General features: G+C 39.4%; 1 protein-coding gene across 1 annotated transcript in view; it reads left to right on the top strand.

Moving 5' to 3' along the window:
• The first annotated feature begins 824 nt into the window (after positions 1-824).
• Positions 825-20893, top strand: part of LOC123519250 (biotin-dependent 3-methylcrotonyl-coenzyme A carboxylase beta1 subunit-like) — a 76079-nt gene continuing 56010 nt past the window's right edge. Inside the window, exons 1-3 of the mRNA XM_045280383.1 lie at positions 825-1175; positions 3262-3397; positions 11624-11830. Of these exons, the coding sequence (XP_045136318.1) occupies positions 825-1175; positions 3262-3397; positions 11624-11830 (694 nt within the window). The remainder of the gene's footprint in view (positions 1176-3261; positions 3398-11623; positions 11831-20893) is intronic.

Genomic DNA, 20893 nt, shown 5'->3' on the forward strand with positions numbered 1-20893 from the left:
GCCTACATCTCCTCTCAAATGAAAACATGTTTAATTCCTTTAATCGATCTCTATACTCCAGGCGCTTTAATGCTGGTATCATCCTAGTTGCTCTTCTCTGAACTGCTTCTAACATGTTGATATCCTGCCTATAATGGGGTGACCAGTCCTGTATGCAATACTCTAAATGGCGCCTAACATAGGAATTATATAAGCTGCGCACCACTTCCTTACTTTTATAACTAACATTTCTATTTATAAAACGCAGGATCCTATTTGCCCTATTTCTTGCTTCTAAACATTGCTTTGAAAATTTCATAGTCCTGTCTATCACTACTCCTAAATCCTTTCCCTCCTCTACTGCCTCTAGTCCAGTGATAGTCAACCTGGGTGCATGGTGCACCCCAGGGTGCATGATTTTTTTCAAAGGGTACATGGAAATAATGGGGTACATGGAGGGGTACATGACAAGGCTAGTGTGTACAAGAATGCACACTACGAAAAGGTGTTTTAGGAAGAAAATTGTAAAATATCCCCACCAAAGCCTTGAAGGGATAGGTTTAATTATTAAACCTATCCCTTCAAGGCTTTGGTGGGGATATTTTTGATGTCACTGGCAAGATTGAAGCTTTCAAGTTAAAGATTGGGTTATGGAAAAGAAAAGTTGAAACTAAGGACTTCGGTAGTTTCTCCTTCCTTGATCAGTTCTTGAAAGAGTGCAACTGGGAAGTGCTATCTCCTTCGCTGGAAGAAAATATTAAGGATTTTGTTATTTTTCATCTGGACAGTCTGGAAAAGAAGTTTAGTATCTATTTCCCTGATCAAGAGGCAAGAGCACTCGAAGAATGTATGTGGATTGTGAACCCTTTGTCTCAGCTAATACCAGATTAGCCAATCTGGAATCATTGACACCTACTTTGCTAGAACTGTCCACTGATTTTGCACAGAAGTCATCATTCCATGAATTCTCCTACTATGGAGATTTCTGGTGCTCACTTTTAGGAATTCCAGAGTACCAAGAACTTGCACGAATGGCCATGACTTATCTAGTGCGGATGCCAACAACATATCTGGCAGAGAAAGGCTTCTCTAATCTGGTGGATATTAAAACAAAAAAGCGAAACCAGTTACAAGATGTGGATTCTCTGATGAGGGGGGCACTGGAAAGTGAAATAAAACCTCGCTTTGAAAAGATTGTTGGAACAATGCAGCAGCAACCCAGCCACTGAATATAAAACCTTTTTAATTTGCTGTTTTATAACTTGTGTATATACAATGTGATATTCCATTTGTATTTTTTTTCAAACCATTTGAAAAATCACATTATTTGTACATTTAAAAATAGAAATACAAAAGGTATACACATATAATTATATTGTTTTATTATACAGTTACCACCTATATAATTGTTTAGGACCAAGTAGCTATTTTTTATATTTAAAATAGAGACCTAATACTTTTATTTATATATTTTCGGTCTTAAAAATAAAAAACAATGTGATTTTTTTTTTTTTTTTTTTTTTTTTTTGTCGACGGCGCTAGGGTACATGAATTTTTCAAGAGCTCCCGGAAGGGTGCATGATCTTAGAAAAGGTTGAAGAACACTGCTCTAGTCAACATCCCTCCATCTCATAGCTAAAGTTTGTGTTGTCTTTACCTAAATGCATAACCTGACACTTTTCAGAATTAAACTCCATCTGCCACCTGTCTGCCCATGTTATCAGCCTGTCCAGGTCTCGTTGTATTTTGTAATTGTCCTTTTCACCCTGTACTGCACATGCTATCTTAGTATCATCTGCAAACTTTGATACTTTGCTACTAATTCCTATATCTAAATCGTTAATGTACACCAAGAAAAGAAGAGATCCTAGCACTGATCCTTGGGGTACCCCACTAACCGCGAGACATAGAATAGGGTTAAGGGAAGGTATCGAGATGTGCCGCCCGCCAACGGGCACCTCTGCGTCAAGGGGGGTTTACACTTGGCAATTTTGGGAGGCAATATTACCGAAACGTGTTGCCGATAGTATTTTGGGTCTCGGTCTGACTCGGTCTCACTCACATAACCATAACTTTATCATCATTCATCATCGGCCTCTACACTCTATAATGCTCGTCACGACCTTATCACCTCCGTCCATCTCAAGTCCGCATATTTAAATGTTACGGTATCTTATCTCAACTACTTTTAACATGCGCTGGTCACCCTGTGCACTAAGAAGAAGAAGAAGAAGAAGAAGAAGAAGAAAACTATTGAGGCGTGAAGTAGGTATGTTCTTGATTGCAGTGAATAAGGAATGTGGAAAGTCTGATTGATTGATACGTTTATTGTTACATTACTTATGAAATACAACAAAGGAGGAGCTAGGATGGATCCAACCTTGCCATCCACCCCTTGGACAAAACGTAAAGGTTGATCAGGTATCAAAAATATAGAAATAAAATACATTACGGAGATAAATGCTTAGCTGGAACACACACACACACACACACACACTAATATTCAAAGGAGGAAGGAAAGAAAAGGAAAGAATTATATATATATATATATATATATATATATATATATATATATATATATATATATATATATATATATATATATATATATAATATAGACCATGTGACTACCCGACCAGTGTCATGGGGAAAATATCATGAGAAAGCAGTAAAGGAAAGGTGGATGGAAGGACACAAAGTTTTGATATTTGGATTTAGGAGAGGAAGATTGTGTCCCACAAACTTGTTATCATTCTATTCAAGAGTAATTATTGATAGCCTGTATACTGTTCAAGAGATTGTAACAGCAGAAAGTGTGCATGAATTTAACCCCTTCAGTACCATGAAGCTTTCTCATGTTCACTCTACTTACTATGTGGTGATTCTATACAGCTTCAGAAAATTATGTGGGAGATTAAAATACTGAAAACTGTGGCCATTAATCTTCTGACCTAATGACTCTTCCTAATGTCAATAAAATGGTTAAATCGTACACAAATCTCAAGGTAAAAATGCGTTCCAGTATTAAGGGGGTTAAGAAAAAGTTGGATAAAAGTATCTAAATATGGAGACAGATCATTGTGACCCCCCGCTCGAACCCTGTCATATACAATTAAATAAATACACGGCATCTGAAGGGTGCCGTTCCAAAGCGTGCATCTGTGTGAGTGACTGATATCTGACCGTGTTGTGAACTTGTGAGCGGCGACTGAGCGGCTCACCTGTGGCTCAGTGTCTCAGTGGCTCGCCGGTGTTGCCCGCTGCCCCGCAGGTGTTGCCTAGGAGGAAGCGGCTCTTGTCCCGGTCCAGCGGCCTCACAGCGCCAGACACAGCTGCTTCATCAAGTGTTGGCCTGTGGGAGTGACTGGCGTGGCAGTGAACAGTGATCATCACAAAGCTGTGTTGCGGGTCATTGCCGGTAATGTTTGGTACTCTTACTACCTGTTTACCTACACATTCATTGTCATTCTAATTCCGGTGTGTTTATCGCCCCTTGGGTAAGCGTGGGTGCTGATGGTATAGAAGTAACGGTATCAAGCCAGCCGGGTGTCTCCTCAGTCACTGACACGAAAGAGTGCATCAATGGGAACTAGACATCTCTCTAACACTTGTGACTTTTCCTCCATACACTTCCCTTCAGACTACTCAATTCGTACTAATGTTAATCAATAAGTGTTATGCAGAACACGATAGTCCCTGCATTGAGTTGGGTTTGGTTTAGTTAGAAGGGGTGAATATCTAGGACAAGTCCTTCTTGTCATCACCACTTCCCTGCCCAAGAACAACACGATCGGAGACCTTGAGGGAAAATGGGGTTATTGAATGGGGAAAGCTAACATAGACCATTTTTTGGGGCAATTAAAAAATCTAAGAGTGAAATGCCACTATTTCGGCAGAGCCAAGAAATGTTTTTTTTTTCCTTTTCTTTTATATAACTCAATAATACTTTACATTAAGTAAAAACCAAAGAGGTACTGAACCTAACATTATAATCTAGCCAGGGGAGCTGTGCCTCTTCTGGACCCCTATCTTCTTTACTAACTGAACCCCAATCTAACCTAACCTAACACTGTGCACCCCCTCCATTACTAACCAAACTGTAACCTAACCTAACCCCCCACGTCCCCCCTTCCCCCTGCTTACTAACCAAATCTGAATCAAGCCTAACATAATTTTAACCTACACACAAAATATAGCAAAGCATTGGCAATGCTGCTCACCAGTAACATGACAAGGTTCACCACAGCCGCTCATTCCTAACAAGCTAATAGGGCCCTGATGCACTTTGCCCCTCCAAGAAAATCACAAAAATGCCTGTCCAGTACGTATCTGGTATTACTCACAATTCGGGGATGCAAAATCAACTTGTGATGCACACACATTGAACAATAAGTCTCTTGCATTTCTGATACAGTGGTGATAGAACTAAAAAAACAAAAAAAGGCTGAAATTACAGTCAGTGCACTTGGCGTCGTGGTGACGCCAATTAACAAATAATAGAAATTGCCGTGGCTCATCCTCCCTCAAGAGAAACCAATGCAATACTACAGGTACCTCACAGCATGGCAGGCTCTCTTTAGACGTTCTATAGACAAAGGTCTGTGACTGGCAGGCTCTCATTGGATGTCCGTGACAAGTGATTTATAGGCACTGCAAAGCCCACAGGACCCACAATGCCCTACTAATGTAAACAGCCACAAGAAGAGGAGGAAGACTGTTGAATACTGCTTTCTGGACTCTGTTTCTGATGCGATTTTGATTTTTCCAAAGCATCAATAAAAGCCTTGCGCTTGAAAAAAAACTTTATAATCATGAAGTAAAGTGAGTGTATTAGTACCACAACATGTGTAGTTTCATAAGTTACTGAGAAGGACTGATCCTAGACATTAGCTGTTAGAGTGCATCAATGCGTTTTGTATATCTATGTATAGAACACAAAAATCTTTGCATTTAGAAATAAGAATCTGAATTTTCTGAAATCTAGAGAATTTTTTCCAATGGTTAGAAGTGTTATAGTCATCAAAATACAACCATTGATGCACTTCTAGATATTTACCAAAGTAACACCCTGCCACATACACATCACAGAAGTTTGTTATGCTGCCTGTCTACCAACAGAACTGTTAACACCCCCAACTGTATCCTTTGGCTCTGCACTGGATACCTACCTTTGTTCACCCTCCCAAATCTTTAACTGTCATTACCTCCCAGGGACTGATATGCCTGCTGCCTTAACTTGCCTCAGTCCTCATGGTGTTTGTCCACACTCACCACTAACTCACTTCTACTTCCTTGACATGTCTCACTGGCTGGAGCTCTTCATCCTGAGTATTTTTGAACAACAGTATATGTAGCATAGACTGGGGTGAATATGGGCCACTTTTTATGTCTTTTATTATAAAATCTACACTAATTAGCCAAATCAATTGAAAATTTGTGTGAAGGTACCTTACCATATGATACATATTCCCTGAAAGAAAATAGTAATTTTGATAATTATTATAGAAGTTATTAACATAAATAAGTGGCCTACCTTATGCCAAAGTCCTGGGGTGAATGGGGCCATCCTTTGGGCTGAATTGGGCCACTAAAGTTTTAATGTTTTTTCAGTATCTTTTATGTATTTCACTTTTTCTTTTCACCTCTCTCTCTCTCTCTCTCTCTCTCTCTCTCTCTCTCTCTCTCTCTCTCTCTCTCTCTCTCTCTCTCTCTCTCTCTCTCTCTCTCTCTCTCTCTCTCTCTCTAAAATATGTTTTTAGATTTCTTATAGTTCTTATAGGCCACATCCACACCTCGAATCTGATAAGGTGTTGTGCCCACAAGCTTTTTGGGTCCACAAAACACATATTTCACATCAACAGTCATCATCATCATCCCTTTTCTGCCAGTCATACATGTCATTTGGTTTTCTTTCCAAAACTTCATTTTCAAGAACTCTTTGCCACACATAATCACACGCCCAATATATGCTTTTCCATAATCCACCCCATAGTAGCCATTTTCTTCTATTTCTCTCTTTTTCTGTATTCTACTGTACTTCCGAGCATTAAACTTCAATTTCTTCATCTTCGTCCGTGTCCTCTATACTGCTGATTGAAGAATGACTGCTGTTCAATAGCTCAGCATCTTCCTCCTCTGCTGAACTGGGCTCCTTTAGTTGAGTGCTGTTGCGGAATCTCTTCCTTGATGTCCTTTCTTCTGGCGCTTTCCTTTTCTTTTCTACAGTCTCTTCTTCAGACTCTTCCAGAAAGTTGCAACATCTTCTTCCCCAGATGAAACTTCTTTCCTTTTTCTTGTGGTTCTGTTTCTTTGTTTTTCTTCTGCTTTTTTCTTCTTTTCAAGGATCATCTTTTCTTTCTCCTCGACTGCTTCTAAGAACTCACCGTGCATTACGACGTCTATTTTTCTTCTTGCCATTGTCTGCGCTGTACCATTAATGGTTGGGTAGGGCTTTCTGAAAACATCTGCCATTATCTGCTCGAAAGAGGCTGAAGTGGAAATCATCTCTCTGGGAGGACTGACCTTCTTTGGAGTCGCTGGTTTGTGGACTGGCCCTGAAGATGTCTGGACACTTGCATAATTTATACAGATCTGGGTTGAATGTTTTCACTGGATAAACACTGGGATCAGGTGGATACAAACCAGTCTTTTTAAAGGCTATTTTTATATTTGGGAGACTGAAACATTCATCCCACACCTTGCCCACCAAATCTACGAATTCCCGTTTGGTAATTTTCCGAGCATAGTTTGCTGCTTGCCATTTGTCAATAGTGGCATCCCACCTGGTCTTCAAAGGCTTAAAACAGCAAACATCAAGAGGTTGCAGTACATCAGTGGTGTGAGGAGGAAGTTTAATAATGGTTATAACTAAAAAAAAAAAAAAAACATGGAAGCTTTAATTTGGCAAAAACATAATGAAAGTGTGGTGACCCGATACAATCGGTATACGAAATACACTGGGGTGAATCGGGCCACTCATTGAAGTGCACTAAAATTAAAAGGAATTTTTAATTTCTGATTAAAGTATGCAAAAGAACAGAGAATTATCTAATATGACCTGCAATTAAAAAAAAAATCAACAAAATTTAGTGTACTTTCAGGAGAAATTGAATAAAAGTTTTTTTCGGATACAAAAATGTTGCAACTTTGAAAAACACACTTTTTTCGGGGATGCCCTAGGAACCATAAGTTTTTGGTCAGGACTAAAAACTTTTATAAGGTTGTGTAGATACTGAAGTGGGCTTTCAAGGTAAGTATATTTTCACTTTTTTCAATTTTCAAATTTTTCATAAATTTTTGAGGAGTGGCCCAATTCATCCCAGCTGGCAGGGGGGAGACCAGTTCATCCCAGTTCACGCTAGCTCAAATTAATGTTAACAACCAGCAATTTTTGGGAAATTATTGGCATTCTTTTGTCGCTTTCATATTTACCAGTCTGATTAGTTAGATTAATAGTTAGATTAAGTTCAGTTTAGCAGTATTTTAGCTCTAGGGTTTATTTTAACCATAAAAAAATGAAGTAAGGTCATACAACTTTTCTTAATATCTATCATGTGTTCCTTATGGGAGGGAGGACGATAGGCAAAAATGACAACAGAGTGATTTGTAATAGAAATTGATGGTAGGTTATTTAAAAGTGATGAAAACTTATCAGAAAAATAGTTTTGTCCACCAAATAGATGCATATGGTACATTTTTTTGCATTTATCATTTTCTAACAGGCCATCTACTTGTTAGAGTAGCCAGATTATTGGTGGCAGGCAGGGAACACAGAGACAACCTTAGCCTCTTTTCCTGAGCTTAATACTTACTGTCTCAGATGAAATGAAGGTTGCAGAATATAATGCAAAGTGTATTAACTTCCAGAAACTTGATGCAAAAAAATAAATAAATAAAAAGAATAAAAAGTGGGTGAATATCCAGTTTTTCTCACCCCTCCAACTGCTAACTCTGTACAAAGGCCATATCTGTCCCTGTATGGAGTACTCTTTGCATGTTTGGGGGGGTTCCACTCATACAGCTTTATTAGATAGGGTGGAATCAAAAGCTTTTGTCTCATCAACTGCCCTGCTCTGACTGACTTACTTCAATCTCTTTCTCATTGCCAAAATGTTGCATCTCTTTCTATCTTTTATCGCTATTTTCATGCTAACTGCTCTACTGATCTTGCTAACTGCATGCCTCCCCTCCTCCTGCAGCCTCGCTGCACAAGGCTTTCTTCTTCCTATCACCTCTATTCTTTCCAACCCTCTAATACAAGAATTAACCAGTATTCTCAGTCATTCATACCTTGTACGTACTGGTAAACTCTGGAATTCCCTGCCTGCTTCCATATTTCCATCTTCCTAAGACTTAATTTCTTTTAAGAGAGAGGTGTCAAGACACTTGTCCCTGGCTTTTGCCTGATTCTTTTGATCTTTTTTGGAGACTACAATTCCAGTGGGCTTTTTATCTATTTTTTTTTTTTTGCCCTCTTACATAAAAGAAATTTCTTAAAATGAGGCACGCAGCACTGCTTTCTTGTGAAGGCTTCTGTGGTGTTGATTTTGATCCTGCTGTTAGCATTGTCACCTAACTAAGCTTGAACAAACAAGAAGCATTATATAGGTAACATTTGGTTAGGATGGGATGGGAGCAATGCCCCTTTGTAATATATACCAACCTTTTACCTTATTTTTTGTTGCTTTGGCATGTATCTGGAAGTTGATGAATATTGTATGGTACTGTGCAACCTTCATTCTATCTGATGTGTGAGCATGAGATTCAAGAGAAGAGGCTGAGGTTATGTCCGTATTTTCTGTGTTTCTGAGGGCTTGATCAGGTTAGGTTTAGTTAGATTCATGCGGTTGATTTATTTCACCTTGAATCCCTTCCTTGTATACATCATGATATGGAAAAGCACATTTTGTCCATAAGATATTATTCATTATTTCCATAATACACAAAAAGGAAGCTAATTGTTATAAGTCAAGATGGATGGTGATCTCTGTTGTTGTCATTAGGAAGACAGCAAGCAGCCACAAATTACAACAGCAACTTGACCAAGGTAGATTGTTAACTTTGCCTGTTTTCCGAGAGTGAGAGGCTGGCGTCATGTAGGTATGAGTCACCTCCACTGGTTTGTATCCCTTGTATCTTCTTCTAAGAATCCCATCCTTTCCAGCTCTGCCATGCCTCCACTCCCTCCTCTCTCTCTCTCTCTCTCTCTCTCTCTCTCTCTCTCTCTCTCTCTCTCTCTCTCTCTCTCTCTCTCTCTCTCTCTCTCTCTCTCTCTCTCTCTCTCTCTCTCTCTCTCTCTCTCTCCTTGCATTTCATACTCGTCTTGTAGTGTACCCAAAAACTCACCTGTCTTCTTAGATATTCCCATTCTCTCCTCTATCACTGCACATGCACATTTTTTTCTATTTCTGAAAACTATATCTGCTTGTTACACACTTCCTACATTTTTCTTCACAAGTACAAAGCACACATCTTTTTCCTCTTCATTCCTTGACACACTTGCACCTATTAGACAAATACATACATGCACACCAATACCATAATGCCATATGTAACACTGTATTGTCATATATTGTGTTCAGTCAACAATGCACTCTGTAATCTTTTTGACAATGAACAATGAGAAAGAAAGGTATTCACTCTTGCTTTTCCCTTAAGAGAAATCTATATCGCCTGGTCTTCATCAAGGTTTAGGCTCAGCACAGCAGTATGAGGAATTCGGCCTGATAGCTCTTAGTGGACTAAATACGGTGGGACTTACTCCCGTTTGAGCAACATGAAGGGCAGTAATCCTCATAGGGTTATCGTACTGTTGTGTCCTGATGACTTGCTCAATTGTTTGGGATGTCTGCCACCTATGCAATGTTTGAGGTTTGGTTAGGTTAGGTTGCTTGCTTAGTGTAACCTGACCATGCTTTACAGTGTGTAACGTAATGTCAGTGTTTGTTGGTGTAATTTTAAATGTCACCAAGTGATGAAGTAAATAGTTTAAGTTGTTTTTATGGAGTAGAGATAGAAGAGATGCCAAAATAGAGTTTTTGCCAGGGTTGTTACTTGTTACAGGAACATGAAGATGAGGATAGGGAAGATGCAGCAACCATTATTGATTGACTTTATTATTTTGCTAAAAACTTCAGTGATTTTGCCAAGAAATGTATTATGTTAATGAAAAACATGTCAAATTTTACCAAGATAGAAATGGATTCATCTTGAAATCAAAATGGCATGATTTTCTGAAAATTTTCTATTTGAGAAAGTGAAAGGGAAGTGTTGGCTTAGGTGGGGAAGGCTGACAGTAAAAAATAAACGTGGAGTGTCAGTCTTTTCCGCACCACTTGAATCCACAAAGTCATGCTAACTGCACCACACACTATATATCCTCCTGGGTACATGACTGGTGACTGAGAGGCCGCTCACAACTAAATCTAACTTGTTAAGCCTCCTTTTAGGCTTTTCTTTCCTTTCACTGGCCCTTCTCCCCTCCACTATTGATATACACAAGAATTGATTCACAGAAGAGTTGGAGTTTAAAGATACATATGTCTGCTTAGTGCTGACTCCGACTGCAACTCTTGACTCCAACCAAAAAAGAGTCCAACCCTTGGAAGCCTTATCTCTGACCTCCCCTTCAACTTGGCATCACCTCCTTGTGACAGGGAGGCAGTGGCATAGTGAATAAGGTGGTGAACATGGGATTGGGCAGACGTCCACGCTTAGGTTCGAATCCCATCACATACCACTTTGAAGCTATGCCATTTGTCGAGTGGTTTAAAGTTACTTACATGTCACCATGATACCCAGGTTTTAGGTGGTTACACCAAAGATGCACTTGGCTGGTGATATGGGCCCTAATATGGGTACCACTATACATAAAATTGCCTGCACCACTAATGGGCAGAAGCTTAACAGCATTTTCTACATATATTCTTGAATTATGCCTACAGGCACTATAGGCCATAACATAAAGAAAAAAAAAAGACTTACACAGACAGATGAAGCAGTATTGAATAATGTGTTATGGTAATCACAGCAATGTTCTGGTTTTGGCAACAAGTGGTGGTGACTCATAGTGGTGTGGCAGCAGGGTATGGTGTGGCCTGCAGTGTGTGGTGGTGCCTTAATGCCCAGGGACTCATTGTGGTGCAGGTGGTGTTGGTGTGGTGTGCACACTGGCTGCCTTGGTGTGGCCTGGTGCACAGGTGTACTCTCTGCCTGCTATCTATTGGTGTATTGTCTAGTAGTATTATCATAACTACATTTTTTTTTTTTTTTTTTTTTTTCATTAATAATTTTTTTTATATGATTATACATATTGTGAACCCCTTTAGTCATCCAGTGTTTTCTTCCACTCTTGAAATCAGTATAACTTTGGATGAAAATAAATTATTATTATTATTATTGTTATTACATATTTCTATTATCTTCATTATTTCTTATTATTTCTATTATTCTATTAGTGTTATTTTTTTTTTATTCTAATTACTATTATTGTTGTTGTTATTATTATTATTATTATTATTATTATTATTATTATTATTATTATTATTATTGTTATTACACATTATGTATGTATTATATATTGTTATTATATTGAAGTGTGTGTGTGTTTGCAGTGGTTGATAGCCTTGGTGTGACATACTTGCAGAGTGTGATCCATGCTTGGGAGGCGAGCACTGGGTCCGGTCCCTCTGGGGCTGGCCAGGGGTGGGCGGATGGTGGCCACACACCCGGCCCTTCCCCCTGCTGAGGGACACCCTGGACCCCACCTGCCCTCAGCTGGAGGCTGGGAAGAGGAGGGCTGAGGAGCAGATTGCAAAGCTGCATCAACTGAACAAACTATGCCTGGCTGGAGGTGCTGTGATCCCTGTCATGTGTTCAGTGATGGTGCAGTGTGTAGTAAGCTGTGTGGCTGTGGAGGCTTGTGGTGACTTGTGACTGGTGACTGTGTGGCAGTGTGGCAGTGAATGGTTGTGGTGACTTCTTGATGTGGCTGTGGTTGAGTGTGCATGTGATGTGGTGATGCATTACTGGTGTGTGGCTGTGATTGAGTCTGGATGTGATGTGGTGATGCATTACTGGTGTGTGGCTTTGATTGAGTATGGATGTGGTGATGTATTACTGGTGTGTGGCTGTGATTGAGTCTGGATGTGGTGTGGTGATGCATTACTGGTGTGTGGCTGTAACTGAGTCTGGATGTGGTGTGGTGATGAATTACTGGTGTGTGACTGTGATTGAGTCTGGATGTAGTGTGGTGATGCATTACCGGTGTGTGGCTGTGATTGAGTCTGGATGTGGTGTGTGGCTGTGGCAGTTGTGTTGTGCTGAAACACTCACAAAAACTAATGACAGTGATGCATTGCACTGTAGTAAGTGTATTGTTTTATTGCACTGAGCTTGTCACAATGATCTAGTGTTTTATTCTCACATTCTCACACTTGCAATGATAGAGTAACATGTTGCTTGTATGTGACATTTTTTTCTTTATGCATGAGAGATGCCAGCCAAGGGCAACAAAATATTAAAAAAAAAAAAAAAAGGCTCGATTGAGTGCTGGTTCCCTAAAAGAAAAGTAGAGAGTTAGCCAAAATTAGGGAACAGATGTCTTGATGCCTTCCTCTTAAAAAGAAGTCAAGTTACAGGAAGATGGAAATGCAGAAGCAGGTAGGCAGTTCCAGAGTTTACCAGAGAAATGTATAGACACAGATAACAATAGATCTGGATTTGACACGGGAGTGCGGAGCCGCGCCGCCACTGCAGTAACGTACCCAAAGCAGTTGAATGGTAATACACGGCAGCTGACTGTTAAAGTTATCATTTTGTAAAGTTTTATACAGTATAAGGTGCATTTTTTAAGTAAATACTAATCATTACTAAATACTGTAGCAGTGGGAAGGCATGAGCATTTGTGGAGGCTGTGAGGTGCACCAGATTAAGGGCTCGGCTGACCTCTACCTGGAGGAAACATTATTATTATTATTATTATTATTATTATTATTATTATTATTATTATTATTATTATTATGTACATATTTGTGGCAAGTTGTATACACCCATGTCTACTGCGAATGAGTAATTTTGAAATCTCAGGCGAGCAGCGAGACAGCCAACGGTTTAGCCAATGGACAGTCACTCAAGTTACTCGGTTCAAGTCAGTCGTGCTAGGGATACCGCTGCAGCCAAGAGTGAGGGATTATAATTGTTACGTGCATGTTCAGGCATTTTGACATATCTGTGGAGACAATGAAACAGTGAAATGTGAATGCTGTTGAAAGAGTTTTGTCCAACAGTGAATTTACAGTGAAAGTGTGAAGAGCTTGTGTCGAGGCTCACATGAAAATGTTATTATGCTTGTGTGTGATGCAGTCGCTGGTGATGTCACTGTGCAGTGAGTCATGAAGTACAGTGAGGTGAATAAGGAGTGAACATTGTGAGTGGTGTAATGCACACAGATTTAACATTGTGAGTGGTGTATCCAACCGTGACGTGTGTAGGGTGACGCTGAGTGTTGTATGCGGAGTAATAAGTCAGTGGTACAGTGGAGAAGAACTGCTAGTGGTGACTTGAGGCGTACAATGTGAAACACTACAGTGAAATGTAATGAGAGGTCACACAAAATGGCAGAGTGAGAGGCTGTAACTGGGACGTAATCCGAGACGCATGCAACTGGTGGCAGTGACTGCAGTTATGACACCTGGTGCCATATAGATAGTCAGTTTGGGAAAAGATAGTGACATGTTATTGACATCACTGTGACGTGGAAGTGTACTATGGAGTGCTGTTAAGTGTTAAACTCACCTGATTACTAACGTGACTGCAACAAACCGATGAATGATTAATAGTGACTAGAATGGTAGGAAACAATGTCTAGGCAGTGACTGATAGTAACTACTGCGATATATTTCTTCGTGTTAATGATGTAAAAAAATAAAGTCCGCCTACGCGCTTTATAAATAGTCTTCCTAAAAAATAAAAAAAAGGAAAGTTGCATTTTTGTTTATGAAATTATATAGAGTACGCTAGTGCAACATCTGTGACATATATAAGGGGTGGGATAGTAAGACACCAACAGTGATGTCCATGCCAAGCGCAAACCTGGTGTCGCCACAGGAGGTAACACACGGTCACAGACTGATGACAAGAGGCGTAAACTCACAGGTGTGAAGAGGAGATGAGCAAGTGGACAGCCAAAATCATGTAAAGTAATTTATAAGTGATACAAAATTTGCATTTTGTGTTTGAAATACAGCTGTAAGCTTAAAGTTGTATTTAAACATCCACCTGGTACTATATAAATTGTCGTGTTTGACTTGTATAACTGAGCGGTACAATGACACGGTTGTATGGATTTAGATATCACTTTCAGGCTTTGAATTAAACACAGTTAGCTTGCTTCACAGTGATTTTCATAGATTCATGTTGGCTAGGAGCTGAGATTTCGAGGTTTGAAATTTAAGGTCAGTTCTCCGGCTTTGGGTACATTACTGCCGTGCGGCAATTTTCGTGTCAAATCCAGATCTACTATTATCTGTGGTATAGATGATGGAGAACACTGGTTAATTCTTGTGTTAGAGAGTTGGACACACACACACACACGTAGCATGCTCGACTCACAATCGAGAGGGCTGGGTTTGAATCCCGGTAAGTGGCGAGGCAAATGGTCAAGTCTCTTAATGTGTGGCCCCTGTTCACCTAGCAGTAAATACGAGTAGGTACGGGATGTAACTCGAGGGGTTGTGGCCTCGCTTTCTTGGTGTGTGGAGTGTGTTATGTGGTCTCAGTCCTACCCGAAGATTGGTCCATGAGCTCTGAGCTTGCTCCGTAATGGGGAAGACTGGCTGGGTGACCAGCAGACGACCGAGGTGAATCGCACGCACACACACACACACACACACACACACACACACACACACACACACACACACACACACACACACACACACACACACACACACACATGTGCCACCTAAAACAAATTCATGGACCAATCAAGAATATAAAGACATGATAGATGACACAATAAGGAGTCTAATGAGAATCGTTAAAGAAAGGTGAAAAGTGATATTAGTAGGAGATTTCAACTGTAAAGAAGTGGACTGGGAAAATTATGAAAGTGGTATGGGGGAAGAAGCCTGGGGAGAAAGATTCTTAAACCTAATGATAGACAATATGATGGACCAGAGAGTAAAGGAATACACAAGATTCAGAGGAAACGACGAGCGAGATTGGACCTAGTTTTACAAGGGTATAAGATATAAGATATAAGTGCCCATTGGGAAAAAGTGACCATGCAATATTAGAAATAGATATAGAAGAAGGAAAGGAAGATAGAGATGATTCATACAAAGGAGACTGATTAAATTACAGAAAGGCTGATGTTGAGAATCTCAAGAACTATTTTAAAAACGTAGACTGGGAAGAGATGGAAAACTCAGAGACAATGCAAGACAAATATAACTTATTTTTTGAAATATACAAAACAGGAGTCAGGGAATATGTCCCAAAATATAGACCAAAAGAAGAAGGAAGGAAATATTGGTTTAATGCAAGGTCTGCTAGGGCAAAGGAGAAAAGAGATGGAGCATGGAAAAGGTGGAGGAGAAATAGGAATCCAACAAACAAGGAAAACTTCAAGGCAGCGAGAAATGAATATGTTAAGGTGAGGAAGGAAGAGGAAAAGAACTTCGAAAAAGATATTGTCGAAAAATGTAAGGAGCAACCAAAATTGTTCTATAGATTCATAAATGGAAAAATTAGGCAAAAAGAAACAATAGAAAGGTTAAAAGGAGAGAACGGGATGGTGGAAGACCCAAAAGTATGGCAGAACTATTAAATAAAAATTCCAGGAGGTCTTTACTAAAGAATCCAAATTTGAGAGGCCACAGGGTAATAGAGAGACAATCTATATGAAAGAGATTAAAGTAACCAAGCTTGAAATAAAAGAGTTAATGAAGGAACTGGATGAAGAGAAGGCAATGGGACCGGATGAAGTCTCAGGCAGAATACTGAAAGAATGTAGGGAAGAACTAGCAAGTCCTATATACAACATCATAAAATGCTCAATAGAAAATGGAACAGTGCCAGTAGAATGGAAAAGAGCTGAGGTGGTTCCCATATATAAGAGTGGAAGGAAAGAAGAACCTTTAAATTACAGACCGGTATCACTAACTAGTGTAATATGCAAGATGTGTGAAAGAATAATAAAGAAACAATGGATTGAGTTCCTTGAAGACAACAAATTAATATCAAATAGCCAATTTGGTTTTAGAAAAGGACGGTCTTGTGTAACTAATTTATTGAGTTTCTATTCTAGAATAGTTGATAGAGTACAAGAGAGAGAAGGATGGGTTGACTGCATCTACTTGGATTTAAAAAAGGCGTTTGACAAAGTGCCACACGCAAGATTACTGTGGAAGTTAGAGGAGAAGGGTGGCTTAAAAGGAAGCACATTGAGATGGATAGAAAATTATTTGATGGGGAGAGAAATAAGGACGGTAGTTAAAGATATGAAGTCCAAGTGGAGAGCAGTAGAAAGCGGAGTGCCACAGGGGTCAGTATTGGCACCAATACTTTTCCTCATTTATATTAACGACATGCCAGAAGGAGTGAACAGCTACATAAATTTGTTTATGGATGATACGAAACTGTGCAGAGTTATAAAGCAAAAGGAGGATTGTGAAATACTGCAAGAAGACCTAAATAAGATCTGGGAATGGAGTAAGAAGTGGGAAATGGAATTCAATGTGAACAAAAGCCATGTCATGGAAATGGGAAAGAGTGAAAGACGACCTGTGGGAATCTATAAGATGGGAGATGGTGTAGAACTGGAGAAAGTCAAAAGGAAAAGGACTTAGGAGTGACGATGGAAGAAAACAATCAACCAGTAAGCCATATTGATAGAATTTTTAGAGAAACATATAATTTGCTAAGGAATATTGGAGTAGCATTTCACTACATGGACAAAGAAATGATGAAGAAATTGATAAATACTATAATAAGACCTAGATTGGAATATGCAGGAGTAGTGTGGACCCTCATAAAAGAAACACATAAGAAAATTGGAGAGACTACAAAAATGGCTACAAGAATGGTCCCAGAACTTGAAGGGATGACATATGAGGAGAGACTAAAGGCTATGGATCTACCAACCTTGGAACAAAGAAGGAGAGAGGAGACCTGATACAAGTCTATAAATTGATCAACGGAATGGACCAAGTGGATAATGAGAAACTGATCTTGAGAGAAGAATATGACATCCGAAGCACAAGATTGCATAGTAAAAAGCTGAGAAAGGGAAGATGTCTGAGAGATATTAAAAAATATAGTTTCGCAGAGATGTATTGAGACGTGGAACAGTTTAGATGAAGAAGTAGTGTCTGCAAAGAGTGTGCACACTTTTAAAGTAAGATTGGATAAGTGTAGATATGGAGACGGGGCCACACGAGCATAAAGCCCAGGCCCTGTAAAACTACAACTAGGTAAATACACACACACACACACACACACACACACACACACACACACACACACACACACACACACACACACACACACACACACACACACACACACACCCCGGCCGGGTGGAGATATTTGGGTGTGTCTCCTCACGTGTAGCCCCTGTTCACCTAGCAGCGAGTAGGTACGGGATGTAAATCGAGGAGTTGTGACCTTGTCGTCCCGGTGTGTAGTGTGTGCCTGGTCTCAGGCCTATCCGAAGATCGGAAATAATGAGCTCTGAGCTTGTTCCGTAGGGTAACGTCTGGCTGTCTCGTCAGAGACTGCAGCAGATCAAACAGATCAAACAGTGAATTACACACACACACACACACTGGAGAAAGTAGAAAGGGAAAAGGACTTAGGAGTGACGATGGAAGAAAACAATCAACCGGTAAGCCATATTGATAGAATTTTCAGAGAGACATATGATTTGCTAAGGAATATTGGAGTAGCATTTCACTACATGGACAAAGAAATGATGAAGAAATTGATAAGTACTAAATTAAGACCTAGATTGGAATATGCAGGAGTTGTGTGGATCCCCCATAAAAAGAAATACATAAGGAAATTGGAGAGACTACAAAAAATGGCTACAAGAATGGTTCCAGAATTTAAAGGGATGACATATGAGGAGAGACTAAAAGCTATGGATATACCAACCCTGGTTCCAGAATTTAAAGAGATGACATATGAGGAGAGACTAAAAGCTATGGATCTACCAACCCTGGAACAGAGAAGGGAAGGGATCTGATACAAGTTTATAAATTGATTAACGGAATGGATGAAGTGGATAATGAGAAACTAATCCTGAGAGAAGAATATGACATTAGAAGCACAAGATCGCATAGTAAGAAACTGAGGAAGGGAAGATGTCTGAGAGATGTTAAAAATATAGTTTCTCGCAAAGATGTGTTGAGACTTAGAACAGTTTGAGTGAGGAAGTGGTGTCATCAACGAGTGCACATAGCTTTAAAGAAAAATTGGATAAGTGTAGATATGGAGATGGGGTCACACGAGCATAAAGCCCATGCCCTATAAAACTACAATAATACACACACACAAAGTGCCACATGCAAGATTACTGTGGAAGTTAGAGAAGAGGGGTGGCTTAAAAGGAAGCACATTGAGATGGATGGAAAATTACTTGATGGGGAGAGAAATAAGGACAGTAGTTAAAGATATGAAGTTCAAGTGGAGAGCAGTAGATAGCGGAGTGCCACAGGGGTCAGTATTGGCACCAATACTTTTCCTCATATATATAAACGACATGCCAGTAGGAGTGAACAGCTACATAAATCTGTTTGCGGATGATGCAAAACTGTGCAGAGTTATAAAGCAAAAAGAGGATTGTGAAATACTGCAGGAAGACTAAATAAGATCTGGGAATGGAGTAAAAAGTGGGAAATGGAATTCAATGTGAACAAAAGCCATGTCATGGAAATGGGAAATAGTGCAAGACGATCCGTGGGAATCTATAAGATGGGAGATGGAGTAGAACTGGAGAAAGTAAAAAAAGAAAAGGACTTAGGAGTGATGATGGAAGAAAACAATCAACCGGTAAGCCATATTGATAGAATTTTCAGAGAGACATATAATTTGCTAAGGAATATTGGAGGAGCATTTAACTACATGAACAAAGAAATGATGAAGAAATTGATAAGTACTATAATAAGACCCAGATTGGAATAAGCAGGAGTAGTGTGGATACCCCATAAAAAGAAACACATAAGGAAGTTGGAGAGATTACAAGAATGGTTCCAGAATTTGAAGGGATGACATATATGGAGAGACTAAAGGCTATGGACCTACCAACCCTGGAACAGAGAAGGGAGAAAGGGGATCTGATACAAGTTTATAAATTGATTAACGGAATGGATCAGGTGGATAATGAGAAACTAATCCTGAGAGAAGAATATGACACTAGAAGCACAAGATCACATACTAAGAAACTAAGGAAGGGAAGATGTCTGAGAGATGTTAAAAAATATAGTTTCCTGCAAAGATGTATTGAGACTTGGAACAGTTTGAGTGAAGAAGTGGTGTCAGCAATGAGTGTGCATAGTTTTAAAGAAAAATTGGATAAGTGTAGATATGGAGACGGGGCCGCACGAACATAAAGCCCAGGCCCTGTAAAACTACAACTAGGTAAATACACACACACACACACACACACACACACACACACACACACACACACACACACACACACACACACACACACACAGTGGGAATCTATAAGATGGGAGATGGAGTAGAACTAGAAAAAGTAAAAAAGGAAAAGGACTTGGGAGTGACAATGGAAGAAAATAATCAACCGGTTAGCCATATTGATAGAATTTTCAGAGAGACGTATAATTTGCTAAGGAATATTGGAAACAGAGAGACCATCAATAAGTTGATTAAGGAAAATATGGTAGGATGTATGAAACAACAGAAGAAATTGGTGAAATTGTGAATGAGAGTTTTAAATCAGCATTTAATGAAGAGGAAAGTTCATAAAGCTAAGCAACCAAGCGACACAGGAAGGATTAAGAAACGTCATGGTGCAAAAACAGAAAATTAGAGAATTACTAGAAAAGGTGGATGTAAGAAAGGCAGTGGAGCCAGAGGAAGTGTCAGGATGCACATTGAGAGAATGTAGAGAACAACTGGTGGAACCAATTTGTTATGTAATCAACAACTCTCTAATGGAAGGAGAGGTACCAAGGGAATGGAAAAGAGCAAATATAGTCCTGATATACAAAGGAGGAAAAAAGACCAAGATCCTAAAATATAGACCAGTGTCACTAACCAGTGTTGTGGGAAGGATCTGTGAAATTGTTATTAAAGGTATATATATAAAAAAAAAATGGTTAGAATATTTGGATGAAAGTGAAATAGTAAATAACTTCCAATTTGGATTTAGAAAAGGAGGATCATGCATAACAAGTTTACTAAGCTTTTATACAAGAGTAATAGATGAAGTACAAGGGAAAGATGGATGGGTTGACACGGTGTATTTAGATATTAAGACAGAGTAGCACACAGAAGAGTCCTATGGAAAATCGAATACATTATAGGAATACAGGGAAGTATCTTAAGCTGGATGAGGAACTATTTAACAGAAAGAGAATTAAGGACTGTGATAAGAGACACTATCAAGTTAGAACACAGTCACTAGTGGTGTGCCACAGGATTCAGTGCTGGCATCAATTATATTTTAAGTATATATTAACAGTATACAAGATGATTTGAGTAGCTACATAAATTTGTTTGCAGATGATGTGAAACTTTTGAGAGTAATAAGGAACAACGAGAACTGTATGGAATTGCAGAAAGATATTGACAAGATCTGGGAATGGAGTCAAAAGTGGAAATTAGAATTTGTTACCAGGAAATGTCATGTAATGGAAATGGGTAAAAAGTAATAGAAGACCTA

Source organism: Portunus trituberculatus, chromosome 7 (assembly GCF_017591435.1).
Source record: "Portunus trituberculatus isolate SZX2019 chromosome 7, ASM1759143v1, whole genome shotgun sequence".
NCBI classification, from domain to species: domain Eukaryota; kingdom Metazoa; phylum Arthropoda; class Malacostraca; order Decapoda; family Portunidae; genus Portunus; species Portunus trituberculatus.